This window comes from Thamnophis sirtalis, unplaced genomic scaffold (assembly GCF_051295495.1).
Source record: "Thamnophis sirtalis isolate CommonGarterSnake01/CBP01778 unplaced genomic scaffold, rThaSir2_p1.2 scaffold_10, whole genome shotgun sequence".
Taxonomy (NCBI): domain Eukaryota; kingdom Metazoa; phylum Chordata; class Lepidosauria; order Squamata; family Natricidae; genus Thamnophis; species Thamnophis sirtalis.
In genome coordinates, this window is record NW_028261390.1 from 19,235,626 (window position 1) to 19,253,407 (window position 17,782).

Genomic DNA, 17,782 nt, shown 5'->3' on the forward strand with positions numbered 1-17,782 from the left:
AGATATAGATATAGATATAGATGATATAGATATATAGATATAGATATAGATATAGATATAGATATAGATGATATAGATATATAGACATATATAGATATATCTATATCTATATACATACATACATACATACATACACATACACACATACATACATACATACACACATACATATATACATCAAATTAAAATACCTAAAATACCTAAAAAAAAATATAAACCAGTATCTATGAGTAATCTGGAGTACCATCGTTATATGCCAAAGGGAACAAAAATGCTTTCAAACATGAACCTAAATTGAAATTATGTTATCCGATTTAAAAGAACTGATTGTCGGTTCTTTTGTTTGAAGTTCTGTTGTTATTTGCATTTTCTGTTCATTGCTGGAAGCAGTCTTGAAAAACTGATTTAAAGAAAAACCTAAAACCAACTTACCTATTTGAAATGAAGCAAAAACAATGCTGACATTAAACAAAAATAAATGACAGGTGGGAGGTAAATTATAACAAAACATTTCCAAAGAAGTAACTGAAATAGTTATTAGGCAAAATGTAAATATATGTAAACAAAGGCAGTGCAATGCTCAAATGTGCCTTCTTCACCCAGAAATCTAGTTTAAAAAATGTGTTAATTAAGGATATAAGATTTAATCAAAGGACAGTTGCATGCAAGGTTTTTAAGGCTTCAAATCAAGCACCCACAATGTTGACCTCCAATAATGCAGTACAACCACTCAATATTTCTCAGTAAATATATTTTATTTATTTTTAGCCTGGCTTTTTACTTTTACAAATAACTTATAGCAGCAAATATATCCAACAGTTCTTCTTCCTTCTAGAGCCAAGGTGGCGCAGTGGTTAAAATGCAGCACTGCAGGCTACTGCTAGATCAGCAGGTCAGCGGTTCAAATCTCACCGGCTCAGGGTTGACTCAGCCTTCCATCCTTCCGAGGTGGGTAAAATGAGGACCCAGATTGTTGGGGGCAATATGCTGACTCTCTGTAAACCGCTTAGAGAGGCCTGAAAGGCCTATGAAGCGGTATATAAGTCTACTGCTATTGCTATTGCTATTGCTATTTTCATGACAACAACCCTATCAGGTGAGTTGGATTGAAAGGGAATGACAGGCTCAAAGTCACGATATTTCTTCCGGTGAACCTGAGCGGGCAAAAACCCTTCATGGAGATGTAGAAAGCATTCATCTATAGCAGCACTTTTATTCTACTATTACTACTTCTTCATTTGTACTTCCTCTTTTACCACTTCAGGGAGATTTGCTCTACTACACTTAGGAGAAAGGAGAAAGTAGAAGCGAATGTATCAGCCAGTCCAATGCTTCATCTTGTTTCTTGCATATAATGATTTAGATCCCAGCCATAACTAATAAAACACAAGATAAAGTAATGCAAATATCATACATTATGTCCAATGATAATGTAGCCTTAATTAAATATTTTGTTGGTAAAAGCATATCATTTTCATTCTTCCCTCTTAGACACTTACTGGATTTTTAAATCCAGATCTACTTCTTTCCTGCAACAGGCCTTCTATTTTCCAGACAAACTGTCTCTTTTTCAAATATGCCAGCAACAATTTAGAATCAAAGAATAACAGAGCTGGAAGGGGGTCTTGGAAGTCTTCTAGTCCAACCCCTGCTGCAACATTTCAGACAAACTGTTGTCCAATCTCTTCTTTAAAAAATTGAGTGTTGGAGCGTTTACAACTTCTGGAGGCAAATTGTTCCACTGATTTCTGTCAGTAAATTTCTCCTTAGTTTTAAGTTGCTTCTCTCCTTGATTAGTTTCCATTTCTTCTTGGTCTGCCTTCCAGTGCTTTGGAGAATAGGTTTACCACCTCTCCTTTTGGCAACTCCTTAGATATGGGAACACTGCTATCATGTCACCCCTAGTCATTCTTTTCATTAAACTCAACATATATGCTCCTCTTGATGACCAAAATCATGCCACATCAAACAGCATTCAATGTAGAACGTAAGTTATGAGTAGACGAAGGAATGAGAGTCAGAAAATATTATGCAAATATGCTAATGAAAAGTAGCTATCAGAATCTCCTTACATAGACAAGCAGCAGCATAATAGTAGAAATAATTAAGGTTTTTTTAAAAAAATCATTAAAATGGTATTACCGATCGAACATCATTAAAAAAAATCTCTTTTTACAAACAAGGAATCCTTTGTTTTCTAACTAAATTATTTAAAAATTATTTAGCAATAGCACAAAAATTAAATATCTAGTTAGGCTGCATAATTAAACATAAAATTATATAGCAATTCAGCAAATATGTTAGGTCCTTTCATTTACTATTCATCCAAATCAGGAAAACCCTCTGTGAGTGAGATGGGTGGTTCTTAAATATGATAAATAAATAAATAACCTGGGATGAGGTATCATCACCCCAATTATATATCTCCACCCTGGGGGATTAAATAATGCTGTGGAAGTCATATCCAATGTCAACAGCTAAACTCTGAGGGGCTTGGGTTTGGGGGGTTGCCAGTTCCAGGCCTATGTTTATTTTTCAGAAATCCCTCAAGACCTGGCTATGGCATCAGGCCTTCAGGGATCTGGTGAGATCTTGAAGTGGCTCCCTTGTTGATCTAATTCCCTCTGTGTGTGTATGTGTGTGTGTGTATGCACATGTGTTACTTTTTAAAAGTGACTGTTTTTGACCTCTTTATCATTTGATGTTTTTTGCTATATACCAGGCTAACTGCTTGTGAGATGAGCAGTCATATAAATTAGTAATAAATGAAACTATTACACCAGCAACTTCTAACATTAGGACTCAGGCTGAAAGAAAACTCTACAGATGCTAATGATTTAAAAATTACTTTTACATGGAAAAGAACAAAGGCTCTTCATTTTTGAAGGATGCTCCAAATACAGGTTTTGTTTAGCTGCAACATTAAATGATAATATTTCATTACAGAAAAGCAGAGGCAAAAGACATTCCTATTGCTGAAAATTCTGACAGTTGAAATCCCTGAGCTGGTGATGGGTCAACCTTGAAGATACGACCTCATTAAATGATTATACAGACATTATAAACTCTTGAAGTGAACATCTTATGTTTTTAGGTTTAATTAAAGATCCCAGGCCTGAGTAAAGCAAGCTTTTCAAGCTGCAGTCCTCTGAATATTCTATCTACACTATAATTCTCAGTACCCACAGCCTCAACAATAAATCTCACTTATCTAGGAAAATCTGGATTAACATCCATTATCAAACCAGGAAAGCAAGTCATAAACCAAGCCAGTGATTTCCATCACTTTCAAAAGTCAACGACTAAAAAAGCATAATGCACAGAGAGTTTTCACATTGTTCTCCTTTACAATAGGCTGGGATACTGTCCATCAAAAAAATTAAGTAACACTGGATCCTTTTCACTATTTCAAAGACAAAGAAATGTGGAAGACGAGATCGTTAAAATTCATACTCAAAGCTATTTCTTGTTCAGAGTTTGAAGAAAACATGAAACACAGATTGACAGTATTGGTAAAAAGAATAGAGACCTCTAAAGTGGCTTACATAAGCCAGGATATAACAATGGCATCCTCAAACTGCTATTCAGATAGTGCCTTTCTCAGGACAAAGTGCAAAAATGAAACACAATGATGACAACTTATTCTATCTTCTGGATCCAAGTTATATTATATAAGTATGTCTCTTTTATGTGGTTTAGCAATAGCACTCAGACATACTACAGATGCATATTTAATGCTAAAAACTAAGCCTGCTCAACTTCTAGCAACTTGTACATTCTAGGCTCAGGAAGGATCAGAGAAATTGTTTTCCTCAGCTGATTTTTAAGACTAGGTTAGAAGTTCTAGACAAGAAGATAATGGCAAATTCATGGTACAGTATACTCAAAATGATATAGCAAATTACAATGCAGGTAGTCTTTGCCTCATGTGAGTTCACTTAGTGATTGTTCAAAGTTACAATGCCATTGGAAAATGTGACTTACGACCATTTTTCCCAGTTACCACCTTTTCAACTTCTTCCCTGATCGTGGAATCAAAATTCCGATTGCTTGGCAACTGGTTATGACCGTTGCTGTGTCCCAAAGTCACGGGCTCAATTGTGATTGTAAGTTGAGGACTACCTGTATCCTTGGCTTTTGCCTCAAGTTGTCTTTTATATTGTGGAAATGTTTAGACAGCACTCGCACTCAGTTCCTAATCATGGTTATAGCCTCAATATCATTTTATGAAGCACTAGCCGATAAGCTGGCATTGCCCCAGTGTTTATTTATAGGAGGAAAATGTCCAAACCAAATGTAATTTCTAATGATGGATTTTCCCCCTTACCAGAGAAAGCCCCCTTATGGAGTACAGTGAAGCCATTACCATGGCAACTCCACTGCTCTGCACAGTAGAAGCCACTTTACGGCAGTACAGTACATTTTAAGGCACAATAGGCTGTATCTTAACAGAACACACACCCCGAGAGGTTTTAGGGGTGTCTTACTCCCACAGTGTTTGTTTTCAAAGAGTAAGTCATCTGTGTACCAAGTTTGGATGAAATTTCTTGAGGCGTAATGCTGCAACACACACATACAAAGCCATTTATATATTTATTTATTTTGTATATGCATGTATGTATAATACAATACACACATACATACATATATTGAAATGAAGTTCAATTTAATGGAAATCCTTTCAAAAGTCTCAGAAGCCTCTGATACAGCAGTAACCAAAGAGACGTCTTTAAATCATAGCTCATTTAACCACATAAAATACCACGCCTGTGAAGGTCTGCCTTGAAGTGGCATCCACTTTTTTTTTTTAGCTGTGGCTTCCTCCATTTGTCTTTATGAGGCTTCTCTTAAGGATGCAAAAGAATAAATATAGGTAGTCCTCGACTTACAACCACAATCGAGCCCAGAGTTTCTTTTGCTAAGGGAGACTGTTGTTAAAAAGAATTTCATTTTACAATCTCTCTTGCCACCATTGTTAGGTGAATCTGGCTTCCCCATTGACTCTGCTTGTCAGAAGGTCGCAAAAGGTGATCACGTGACTCCAGGACATTGCAACAGTCATAAGAGCCAAGGTGGCGCAGTGGTTAAAATGCAGCACTGCAGGCTACTGCTAGATCAGCAGGTCAGCGGTTCAAATCTCACCGGCTCAGGGTTGACTCAGCCTTCCATCCTTCCGAGGTGGGTAAAATGAGGACCCAGATTGTTGGGGGCAATATGCTGACTCTCTGTAAACCGCTTAGAGAGGCCTGAAGGCCTATGAAGCGGTATATAAGTCTACTGCTATTGCTATTGCTATAAGTATGAACCAGTTTCCATCTGAATTTTGATCGTGTGACCATGGGGATGCTGCAACTGTCATAAGCGTGAAAAATGATCGTAAGTTATTTTTTTCAGTGTAGTTGTAACTTCCAAAAGTCACTAAATGAACTGTTTTAAATCAGTCATTACCATTCAACATTATATATAAGAAATCTCAACCTCAGCTTTAAAGTTTATTTAAATATGGCAAAATAAAGTTTATTTTACCATATTTGTACAATTCAGGCTAAAATGAAAATTAAAAATACTACGTATTAAAAGTGCATTCCCAATCTAATACTTAACTTTTTGTAAGTCATCAAAATACTTCTAAGAGTTAATGGGTGGACAGGTCCAAAAGTCAGGAACCTCCAATTCTCATTATTTTTAATTAACTCTGCTAAAGGATACTTTGACAATAAGTACATTTAACCAAATGTACATTTTGCTCACAATGAGGACAAGTGAAATAATATAGAAGTGGAAAGAGTTCAGAAGAAGACTGCCCAAAAGCTGCTCCAAAAGTCCTTAAGTGGGAATTATTTACAAGTCTTCCTCCTAGTCCCTCCATGAAGCTAAGTACCTTATAAAGAAACAGAGAATGTCTTTACATGTGATAACTATTTTCTTTTTGCACACGTCATGCCATAAAGGAAGTGGGCAAAGCCTGTTGGTGTTGGTGCCTAGAAATCTCTCTTCAGAGAGAGAGAGAGAGAGAGAGAGAGAGAGAGAGAGAGAGAGGGAGAGAGGGAGAGAGGGAGAGAGGGGAGGGGGAGGGGGAGGGGGAGGGGGAGGGGGAGGGGGAGGGGGAGGGGGAGGGGGAGGGGGAGGGGGAGGGGGAGGGAGAGAGAGAGAGAGAGAGAGAGAGAGAGAGAGAGAGAGAGAGAGAGAGAGAGAGAGAGAGAGAGATCAAGTACTTTTCTGGCAAACTTTGCCACTATGAACAGGTCAGCTGCTATTATAACCTCACAAAAGAGTTATGGCCTTTCCTACAATCCTAGTACCATGATTCTGTACTAATTGGAAGCATAAAAAATAGAGAACAGGACAGAACAAAATGAACTATGTGGAAAGGCTTGCATAGAGGTATCTGCAAGGGTTTTTTTTTTCTCTCCAAATACTTTTTTAAAAAAAAAAATTATTACACAGAAAATAGCAGTACGTGGCAGTGGAAGGCAGGGTTCATCAGGGAACCAAAGGTGAAGAAGCAGGAAATGAGAGATAAGGAAAACAGTCAAGTAATAATGTGGAATACTTTTTGAAAATATCCCTCATTAAGAAAGGGGGTTATGTTCCAGCCATAGTTATGAAACAGTTTGTCCAATCTTGAAGCAACCATCCCCCAAATGATGGTAGGAATAAAATCTGCAAAAATCATATAATTATCTCACTTCCATTATCTTGTGAAATCCAGAGACTTTCTCAGATTGTCCAATAATTATAGTGTTTGTTTAGGTAATATAAACTTTTGATTCTTGGTAAGAGACGACCAAGAAAACAATAAAACAATATCTTATGCGGCTTCTGTATAGCTCCTATTGATGTTCTGATACCAGTAGGTCGAAATCCAACTTCTCAAAAACAGTACATTCATCTCCAACTCAGAATGGTAATTAGTTCAAAACTAATACAATTAGTTTTTCTCTTCTTCCTTATTCATGAGTCAGTGCGTTCCAGATTTAAGATTATTCTAATTTCAAAATGACAATTAAAGCTCTTCCCATTCAATGCAAAAGTATTTCAATATGTTTAATTTGGCTCAATTGCATGATTAATTAAGCTCTGTCTTCCTTTAACCAGCATTCCTTCTTCTTGCCCAATCAAGAACACAATGGCTGGGACCAGACACCAAGCTAAAACAAAAGCTATCATACCTTTCATTTGCAGCTGTTTTAACTGAAGTTTTAGAATTACTACAGTATCTATATGCTACTACAACTCTCATGTCTGTAACTGTTCACCGGGTAAAATAGTGCATCATAGGGCAATAATTTTGAACCAACACATCTCAAATCGGCTAACTTACAGAATGCATCCAAAATCTGACACCCATGACTTCCATGGGATTGAAATTTGGCAAATTCGTGGTTGCTTCAGTGATGATGTGTTCCTGCACTGCCAACTGAAAGATCAGTAGACTGGTCCCACTGTAGCTCTCTAGAGGCCAAGTAGATTAGTCCTGCCATCACCTGCCAGAAGTTAGCACAGTCAAGCCAGCAGGAAATTCCTTCTACTCTTTCCGCTTTTTTGCCCTTGGTCTTTCTGTTTTTGTTTTAGGAAATAAAATACCTCTGAAACAATGATCCAACAGTCACGGGTAGTAGACTATTGTCAACTTATTTGGCAGCTGCCATTTGGGCTCTACAGAAATTGCCAATTATAATCAAGTGTAGTCCTACAATTCCAGATTTGGTTCTGTAAAGCTGAGATGGTGCTTACTCTGAATTTAAGTGATATAATAAGCCTAAGACTTCATTCAAGAATCAGATATGTAAGGAATAAGATAAGAGTCCATACTAATTAAACAGTACTTTGATTTAGCTTCATCTCAGAATACACCAAAGGTTAGATTAAAAGGTTAGATTTAAAAAATGAAATTAGTATTCATCCATAAATTACCAGGTATTTCACAAGAAAATACATGATAATTTTATGATAAATTGTTATCTATCGTTATCAGAAACAAGACTGTTATTTCTCCGCAACCCCAAATGGTTTGGAACCAAAATGGTAAATAAAAAACTTTGAAAAGACTAACAGTACGAGTGGGACTGCCATTCTCTCTGTAGCATTTACACAATACAGTACTCCGTAGCACAACAATACGGAAAAAGGTTCTTGAAATAAATGTTGCGAGGGAAAAATAATAATACACATTTTCAGATCTATAATTTCATTCAAAATGAGTACAACTACTTAAAAGATAGCATTACTATAGGAAGCGTGGCAATTTGAATCAAATGTTTTAACAACTATACTACTTTGTATTCTAATTATGATACAAAATGTCTTCACACAGTGTTTCTAGATCAAAGCTAGCAAAAGGTTCTCTTAGTCATCCACATTCCAGATTTAATACTGGAATGAGCCACTGTATGTTGTTTAAACAGTTTGCAGAATAAACTACAGCTGACTGCATTCATGCAATGCACATAGCCATAAACTATGTGAACAAACTACATTGGTTCAATTCACTGTACATGCTAAACCCAAACTACAGATTAGCATAATACAGAAAGTTAATCAAAGATTAAGGTGGCACTTCCAACATACCACGCAAGGAAATTTCTCTCACAACATAAAGGATTTATGCATCTACTCAGATGGTTCATAAAGATGAATAAGCTGGTAACAGACTTTTTAATACAAGATAAACTGATTATGTGCTACAATAAAGTGGGGTATGAAGTGCTTTTTTTTTGTCCCATTCAAGCCAAGTAGTTGGGCCACATATTCCAGAACAATACTGCAAGTTAAATTATGGTGCTAAAGATGATAAGTTCTTTTCCTCATCTTCTTCTTGGATAGAGGGGAAAGTTTGCTTTTATCCTCATTATTCTGAAAGTACTTTTTGTAATTATCCAGCTTTGTAGGAAAAACACAGCATGCCACTTTGACAAGCATGATCACAGGCAAATCACACTTCTTTTACTCCTGGGGAAAGCAACAGAGGCTTTATTAGCATGCAAAAGCTGATATTAAACATAACCAACATCTCCTTGCTTCCCGTAGGATCCAATATTTTGTACCATGCACGAAATCTCTTGATTTGGTCTAATTATTTCATAGAGATTTGGTTTCAGCTAGTTAAGTCATAAAGATATCCCTTTTTTGTACAACTTTGCTCCAAATGTCCCATTTTTGGAATTAAACCAAATGCAGCATTCATCTTATACTTAAGATATGCATAGGTAGGTAGGTATTAATATTCAAGAGAGAAAACAGTCCCCAAAGAATGCCAGAATTGTCAAGAATTTGGTCTTTTCATCTTTCTACTTTGTATCCCATAGCATTTTGCCATGCTGACATTGGGGAAGAGCAATAGAGTGCCATTTACTGCACTGCCTCAATCTTATTGTGGCAGACAGTGTAGGAGTTAATTTGAAGAATATAAAAGCAGAAAAGTATTAAGGATATTTATATTTTATTTTAAAAAAATTATTAAAGGACAAGCGTTATTTGAGCAGACACTTAACAAATTATGGACTCATTGTGTACCCGACAGGAAAAAAAATGCTTGCAAAATCTGCGTACGTTCCTGTTAATGTTGGATGAATAAACTGTAGTTACCTTTTAAACAGGCTTTATACACTGAGAAACGATATATCAAAATCGCCTTTTAAATGACAGGTTCATTTGGTCTAAATGAGAATTGAATTGAATTGAATAATAAACGTGAAAATTCCGGCAAGTTAATTATCTCACTTGGAATCAAATCCTACACTAAGAATGCCTTAGTGAATTAACAGTGGGTTTTTTGCCCCCAGATAGATGTATATTAGAATTTCTCCTTAGTATTTCAATGTTGCTGCTTTAGTGAACAGAAAGTGATGTCCACAAACACAGCACATTTTGGCATAGCTAATCAATGCAATTTAAAAAAAATCTGCCAGAGAATGCCTATCAAATTTCCTTCTAAATCTGCAGGGAATCTTCCGCAACACTTAAGATAGCTCTTCATTTTCAAACCCCAGGGTTTCTAGATTTTGATAAGATGAAAGGATGTAACGTTCATACAATGCTCTGATTCAGACCTTTGAAAATGGAAGTCTTAGTTGATATTAAAGATCAGAAAGCAGGCGGATTTAGCTCAATGGATTTACTCAGTTTAAATACAGCTTCTGATACTATCTCATGAATGCTTATTGAGCCCACTCTGCTGAGCTTAAGGGAACTTGGTTTCCCCTAAATAAGAAGGCTTTGATTAAAAAAAATTAGAGCTTTAAAGGACAAATTATTTTTCTTTGGAATGCTGGCATAATCATATATTAGAATTAAGATGCAGGGGAACCAATAATATTATATCAATATTCACACCAGCTCAGAGAGATGCCTTCTAGCTAGCCATTATTATTTTTGAGGCTTGCCAATTCCATTGATTCCAACCCTTTTGAGGAAAATGGGAGAAAATACATTCTAAAAGAACTTCAATTGTTGCACAGTAAGCCACAGCATGCTAAACAGATCACAATGGGTTTGTCTAACATTATATTACAAACGAGTGTTTACAAGATGGATTAATTCAAGAAACCAAGCCTTTCTTCTTCACCCTGCTCACCATTCATTCAGATGTTAAAACTTTTCTCAGTCATGGTTATTGAAGAATGCTGAACTAGAGTTCATATCTGGAAGATGTTCACATTGGGAAGCTATACTAAGCGAAACAAGTCACATTTTGTTTAAATGAGATCTCAGCTAACACAGTCCAGTCATATGCATATCCCTTTGACATGTTTAACTGTTTTCACCACACAGGCGTATTCCCTACCTAACCAAAAACAAGAAATGTTGATATTTATTGCTACAATTCCTAAGTTCTCATTTGGGGAAAAAAATAAATTTAAAATCAGATAACAAGGCTAGAATCCTAGGTATACTGAAGATAAAATGTCCCTTGGGTTAAGTTAAACTCCTGATGACTGCATGGACACAACCATTTAAATTTTCTGACAACATGAACATAGTTTACCATTACCTACTTCTAGTGTTCATTCCCAGCCCGCCTTCGTTCCTTCTGTTTTGATTTCCTAGTCTAACAAAGTATGGTAGATTACTGCCCAGAATCTTTTGGTAGTCTCCCATGCTACCCTACTGAAATAAGCTAAAGTTGGGAAGTAGGGGCCTTAGAGAATTTAAAGGTCCACCCAATCAATTCTGGGAGCTGTGTGTGTATTTAGGGTACAGAAAAGAAGAATGCAAAAAATATATATGTGGGATTACTTTCTATTCTGTTTCTTTGGACCAGAACATTTCCGTTAATCTCCTAAACTGCAGCAGTGGGAGATTCGTGGATGAAAAATGCATATATATTTTTTTCATCCAGAACAGGTTGGATCTAGCTAGTGATAAAAATGGTACCACTCTATGATTTCTTTTGTTGCTACTGCAGCATAAGCTTGCCTGTTACCATATCAGCATTTCCTGGTTGGGGTGGGGGGAGAGGCTAAAAAGGAAGGAAGGAGGAAAGGAAGGGAGTTGCATTTGCACAGGTGAATTCCCGCACCTCTGCAAATCACACAATGGGCCAAAAAGGGCAGGGATCAGAGGGGAAGTAGCTCCCCTCCCTCGTGTTCCCTTCTTCCTCCCACTCCCAGCACCTTCCCTCCATGACCTTTCAGTCACTACCTCCAGCTTGTCATACACATCAAGCAACCCGTTAATAGTAGGGAAGTAATGGGGGAGAAGCAGATAGGTTGGGAGAAGAGATCCGGCTGTCAAATCCTAGCTGCATAACACACACACAGCACACACACAAACACACAGAGGCCTATTTGCACAGGCAGCGCACCTAAATAGACTTCTGGAAGTGCTCGGCGTTCAAGAGAGCGACCCACCCCAAAAGTGGGCGGGGAGAAGATGGAAATGCCCCGAGGAACTGGGAGGGGGCGATGAATAGGGAGGGAGTTTTGGTGCGAATTCCCTCCTCCTCCTCCTCCTCCTCCTCCGGATCTTCCAGGCGCAAAGAAAGCAACGGAGGGTTTTCCTTCCCCCCCCCGCACCCCACCCCCGCCTGCCTCATCCAGCGCAACCATGCCGAGGCTGGGAAATTGCTGCAACGCGAGAAAAGCATAGGTTGTGGGTGATTGTGTGCGCGCGTTTCAAGCCGTAGGCAGACCACAACCCCAGAAAAAAAGGGGGGGCGTTCCAGAAGCAGCACCCCCCCCCCCGCGAACTCTTGCCGATCGAGCCCGTCCCTGAGGTGTTCCCTCTGCACCTAAAGCCGTTCTCCGCCTACGTTGGTAGTGTAGCGCGCCCCATCTATTGGTCATTCCCCCCCTTCTTCCTCCTCCTCCTTCCCCCACGACAGAGTCCTAACCAGTCACCCACTTCCTATTTCGAACAGACCTCCTCCTTTCTTTTCTCCCTCGCTCTCTTCCCCCCCCCCCGCCTCCATACGCCTTACTCATTTTGCAACCGCAGCCACAGTAAATAAACACACCGCCCGGGCTATGCCAGCCTCTTACACACACACACACACACATACACACACACACTTCCTCCCCCGCCGCTTCCCCCTCCCCCCCCCAGTTATAGCGCAAAGGAGGAAAGGGAGATCGGGGAACGAGTCTGCCCGTCTAGCAGGCGGCCAAAGACGGATCTGGCCCTCCCTCCCCCACCCCTCGCGGTTCCTTTCCCCAAGGCCGGCTGGGCGTCCGCGGGCGCCGAGCTCACCTCTTACCTTTCACCACCCTGTCCGTCGTGGATATCTTCGGATCTAGCGCCTTGTGTTCAGACATTTCCAGGCAACCTGAGAGAGAGGAGAAGAGGAAGGTGGCGGAGGCTCGCTTCTCTTCTCCCTCGCCAGACACAAAGCTTCGTGAAGGCGGCGGCGGCGGCGGCTGCAGCAGCCAAACAACGGCCAAGCAATCGACGTTCTCGCCCCCGACTTCAGCACCGGTTCAACTTTCACGCCTTGCCCGCCGCTGCTCTCGCTTGGCCGCGTCCAATCTTGCCTTCTCTCCTTGGCTTCGGCTTTCTCCTGCTTTTCGCTACCGCCGCCACCACCACCGCTCCTCCTCCTCCGGATTTTTTCTCTCTCTCTCTCTTTTGCTCTCCCTTTGCCCCCTCGAGATGTCAATCACGCCTCCCTCTCTCTCCCTCTCGCTCTCTCTCTCTTTCTCTCTTATTAGAAATGTGGGCCGAGGAGAGTAATTGCAATCAAGGGAAGGCGAGAGCTGGCAGAGCGAAGATCGGAAGGTTATTAAGCAGGCTGCGCGAACGGGAAGGGAAAATGCATCAGTCCAACAACGGCATAGAGGAGACGAACTGCCGCTGCCGCCACTGTACAAGCTCCGGGCTGCGCCCTGCCCTCCTCCTCTTTCGCTGCCGCCGCCGCCTCCTCCTCTTCGGCGTCGTCTCCCTCGTTCGCTGCCGCCACCCCTTTCGCAGGGTCTCTCCTTTCACTCACGCAACCCCAGCCACTAGAGCGCCGCTCAGTCCAAGGCGCACCCTACCCTCGCTTGCCTCAGCTTCCCTCCCGCGCCGCCCGCCCGCCTTGCCAAAAGCGCCAGCTCCGCCACGATTGGCCGGAGCCCGACCTGCCAATCACTGTCAAAAATAAAAGCCCGCCCCTTCGAGCGCCTCTGCCCTTCTTCCCAGGTGTTCGCTTGCCACCAGGCGTAGCAGCGCCGCTCCGTCCACCTTTCGGAACGGGCGCGGCGAGGAGGGGAAGGGAAAGGGAGGGGAGGGCTCCTGCCGGCGGGAGAAGCGAGACCTGACCGCCTCACCAATGGCAAGGGAGGTGGGAGGGCGGCTGGTACCAGCGGAAGGCGGGGAGGGGGGTGGCATCCTTCATGGATGGTTTGGTTGAGCGGCAGCCGAGAGAGAGCGAGGCGCCCTTTTTGCGCTACGCCTCCGGCGAAGGGGAAGAAGGGGGGGGCACAAAAACGCAAAGAGGCTTGCTGCAGGCGGCAGCTCGCAGTTGTTGCGGCTCCCGAGAGAGGCGCCTCTTTGCAGAAGCGAGAGGCGGCCGGGTCTTTGCTGAGAAACATCCCTTGGCGCCTCAATATCCCCCCCACCCCCAGGCTAGCTCCAAGGCCGCTGCAGTCGCTGAGCGAAAGCTGTACAGTACTGTATAGAATGTGCGTATCATTAGCGAGGGGGGCGGTCTCGAGTCACCTGTCAGTCACTTCACCGCTTTTGCTTGAGAAAGACTGAGGGAGGGAGGGAGGAGAGGAGAGGAAGCACCGGGGTGAGAATTGCGCCTGCGTGTCCTTTGTAGCCGTTCCAGACACGTCTCTCCACGCGGTGTTGCGGCCAACCTGAGCGAAGGCAAAGAAGGAGGCTGGAGGGACAGCATTTGGCAGGTTTCCCTCGGGGGCTGGAGGACTTCCTGCATCTCGCCCCCGGTCGCCTCTTGCTTTGGTCTCGCCCAGCGCCGCCTTTGCTTTGCTTTTCTGGAAAAGGCGCTTTAGCTCTGGAAGGATGAAAGAGCAAGCTGTTGTTGATTCTCTCTCTCTCTCTCTCTTTCTTTCTTTCTTTCTTTTCTCCTCCTCCCTCCACCCTTTCTTCTTTCTCCTCCCCCGGCTCTTCTGTAATAATAATTGCAAAGCTTGATCGATGGGTGCTCTGTCAGGAGAGCTTCCCCTTCGTGCAAGCGTCAAAGACCACGTGCTCGCGGTGACGCCAACGATGTCTTTTAATCTGGAATTTTAGACTCGGTGCGCACGCACGGCGGTGTGGATTTCGAAGGAGACTCCTTTCGAATCCGAGCGTCTATGTTCCAGCCAGTTTATTTTAGAACCGCTGCTTTGGGGAAAGCGCAAAGTTTACCACACGCGAAGCACATACTGAACGTGGCCCTCATCCCCGAAGCCGCTTCTCCCTACTGCCGGTTTTGGGAAATGCGATTTCTCCACTCTTGACTCAGCAGAAAGCTAAGTCTGACAAAGTGAAATGTGTTTTCTCTCTCTGCCTTTTTAGTTCCCCTGTTCTAGCCATTGCCAGTCCCCAGGTAACGGCTGATCAAGCCCTGATGAAAGTGCTTCTAAGATGGTATCAAAATAAAGGGGCAAGCAACGTTGGTAAAGGAGACCCTGTTTACTTAGTGACATCAGGCTAGAGACTTGAATTCCTAGTCCTGTTTTAGGCAGAAAATCTAAGGTTGGGTGACCTTGAGCCAGTTATTGCAGGAAGGAGTTAATGGCAAGCCGCTTCTGAAAACCCTTGCCAAGAAAACTGCAGGGACTTGCCCAGGCACTTGCTAGGAATCAACAATAACCCAAAGGAAGTAGTAGTAGTAGTAGTAGTAGTAAAAAATATGATTTACCTGTATCCAGAAAGTCATGGGAACATAAAGTGGAGAAAGTTATCAAAAATGAGAAGGTGAAGATCTTGTGGGACTTTCGAATACAAACGGATTGTCATTTGGAGCACAACATGCCAGATAATCACTGTTGTAGAGGGCCGGTGTACAGTTTATTGATATCGCTGTTCCTGGAGATGCCAGAGTTGAAGAAAAAGAACTAGAAAAAATAATGAAATATTGCAACCTGGCCATTGAAACTACACGGCTATGGATGAAGCATGTAACAGTGATACCCATTGTCATTGGGGCACTTGGCACCATGTCCAAGAATTTTACAAGATAGATCAACAAATTGCAGCTTCCTGCAATAACACAGGCAGAACTGCAAAAAACTGCACTACTCGGAACATCGTATATTTTAAGAAGGTATTTGGTTGACACTGGCAGAAAACTCTATCAACCATTAGCACCAGTCACTGTTATTTGTAATGCATTTTGAATGTTCAGTTGGCTGAGTTTCATGTTTAATGGATAAAGTAAATAATAACAACAACAACAACACACTTGATATAACAATAGTTGAAAAGAGAAAAGTATAGTTCATTGACATGGCAATACCTGGAGATGCATGAATTGAAGATAAACAGCAAGAAAAAATCACAAAAGTACCGGGACTTGCAAATAGAAGTTGAGTGACTGTGGAAAAAGAAATTGTGTGTTGTGCAGATTGTAATTGGAGCCCTAAAGGGCTACCTCGCTATTTGGAAATTTTAAATTTATCAGACTTGAACATTCTGATTCTACAAAAAACCACCTTACTTGGAACAGCTTATATCCTCTGACGTTACCTTAATAGTTCCTAGGTCCTTGGTTAGGACTCGAGCTGTTGAGCTACCAACCAGCCCCAAAGGCTGTGAAATGAAAACCGAGTAACTCAATTCAAGGAAAACTCACAGTTCAGAGCAAATCAGCACCAGTTTTGTAAGAGCTTAGAAAGTGGAGATGGAGTAACAATAAATGAAAAGCCTGATAAAGAGAAAGCTCTGAAATTCTGGAAGAATTTGTGGGAGAACAACCAGAAGCACAACAGAAATGCAAAATGGATCAAACAGATTGAGGATTCTATTAAAGTGCATAAAATGGAAGATGTGAAAATAACAAAAGAAATGGTGCAAAGACAGTCAAGAAAGTGAAGAACTGGAGTGCACCAGGACCAGATGAGTTACATGGCTTTTGGTAAGTGTGCACAAAAGATTGGCAGCCCAAATGAACCAGATCTTAAAAACACCTGAAAATGATGAATGGATGACAACTGGAAGGACATTTTTGATCCAAAAAAATAAAGAAAAAGGAAAGGATCCTGGAAACTATAGGCCAATCACCTGTTTGCCAACAACATACAAGCTGCTTACTGGTATCATTGCAAATCAAATTTGCAAAGAAAGGACTGAAAATTTCACACTTGGTGTACATGGATGATTTGAAGTTGTTTGATAAAACAAAAGCTGAACTGAATTTATTAATTGAAAGCACAAAAGAATTTAGCCAAGACATTGGTATGCAGTTTGGAATTGACAAATGTGCAACAATGGCAACCAAAGCAGAAAAGATCATAGAAGATGATGGAATAGAACTTGAGAATGAAGAAATGATAAAGGCAGTAAAATCAGAAGAAGGCTACTAGTACTTGGGGATTTTAGAGGCCTCTCACTTAATGCATAATAAAGTCAAGGAATTAACTTCAGCCAAATACATTTGATGAATTTGCAAGATATTAAAGTCCAAATTGAATGGAGGAAACATCATAAAAGCCAACAATACCTGGGCTATACCTGTGATTCGATACTCTGCAGGAATAATTGACGACCCAGATGGAGTTGGAGAATTTGGACAGAAAAACAAGGAAGCTTATGACAATGAATCGTGCTTTGCACCCTAAAAGTGATGTTGACTGATTATATCTACCAAGACCAGAGGGTGGTCGAGGACACCTACAAGTAAAACAGACTGTGGAAGAAGAAAAACACAGCTTGAATGATTACATCCAGAAAAGTGAAGAACCAATGATTAAGGAAATAAATAAAAGAGGCCTTTTAAAGACAACTAAGTCAAAAGCTGAATATAAGAAAGAAGTAATTGAGAAGCGAGCTGAAAATTGGAAAAACAAAGCTATGCTTAGCCAATACTTGAAAAGTATTGAAGGCAAAGCTGACCAAAAGCTAATTTGGAACTGGTTAAGATCAGGAGCTCTGAAAAAAGAAACAGAAGCTTTATTTTGGCAGCTCAAGAACAAGCCTTAGCCACAAACTGCATGAAGGCAAAAATTCAACATGTTACCACCAACAGCAAATGTCGCCTCTGTAATGAGAAAGATGAGACAGTCAACCACTTGATCAGTGGGTGCAGCAAAATTTCACAAACTGACTACCTACAATGCTATGACTGTCATTCACTGGAAATTGTGCCAAAAGTTTGGATTTGAGTACAGCAAAAACCACTGGGAACATCAGGTTCAGA

General features: G+C 41.0%; 1 protein-coding gene across 5 annotated transcripts in view; it reads right to left on the minus strand.

The window, feature by feature from the left end:
- PPP3CA (protein phosphatase 3 catalytic subunit alpha) overlaps nt 1-13,465 on the minus strand; it is a 222,408-nt gene extending 208,943 nt beyond the window's left edge. For 2 of the 5 annotated variants that reach the window (XM_087724153.1, XM_087724152.1), the window contains exon 1: nt 12,698-13,465. In XM_087724153.1, the coding sequence (XP_087580279.1) occupies nt 12,698-12,755 (58 nt within the window). In that variant the 5' untranslated portion in view covers nt 12,756-13,465. The remainder of the gene's footprint in view (nt 1-12,697) is intronic. The other 3 variants (XM_087724155.1, XM_087724154.1, XM_087724156.1) reach the window with 3 other exon arrangements.
- Between the last annotated feature and the right edge of the window lie 4,317 nt (nt 13,466-17,782).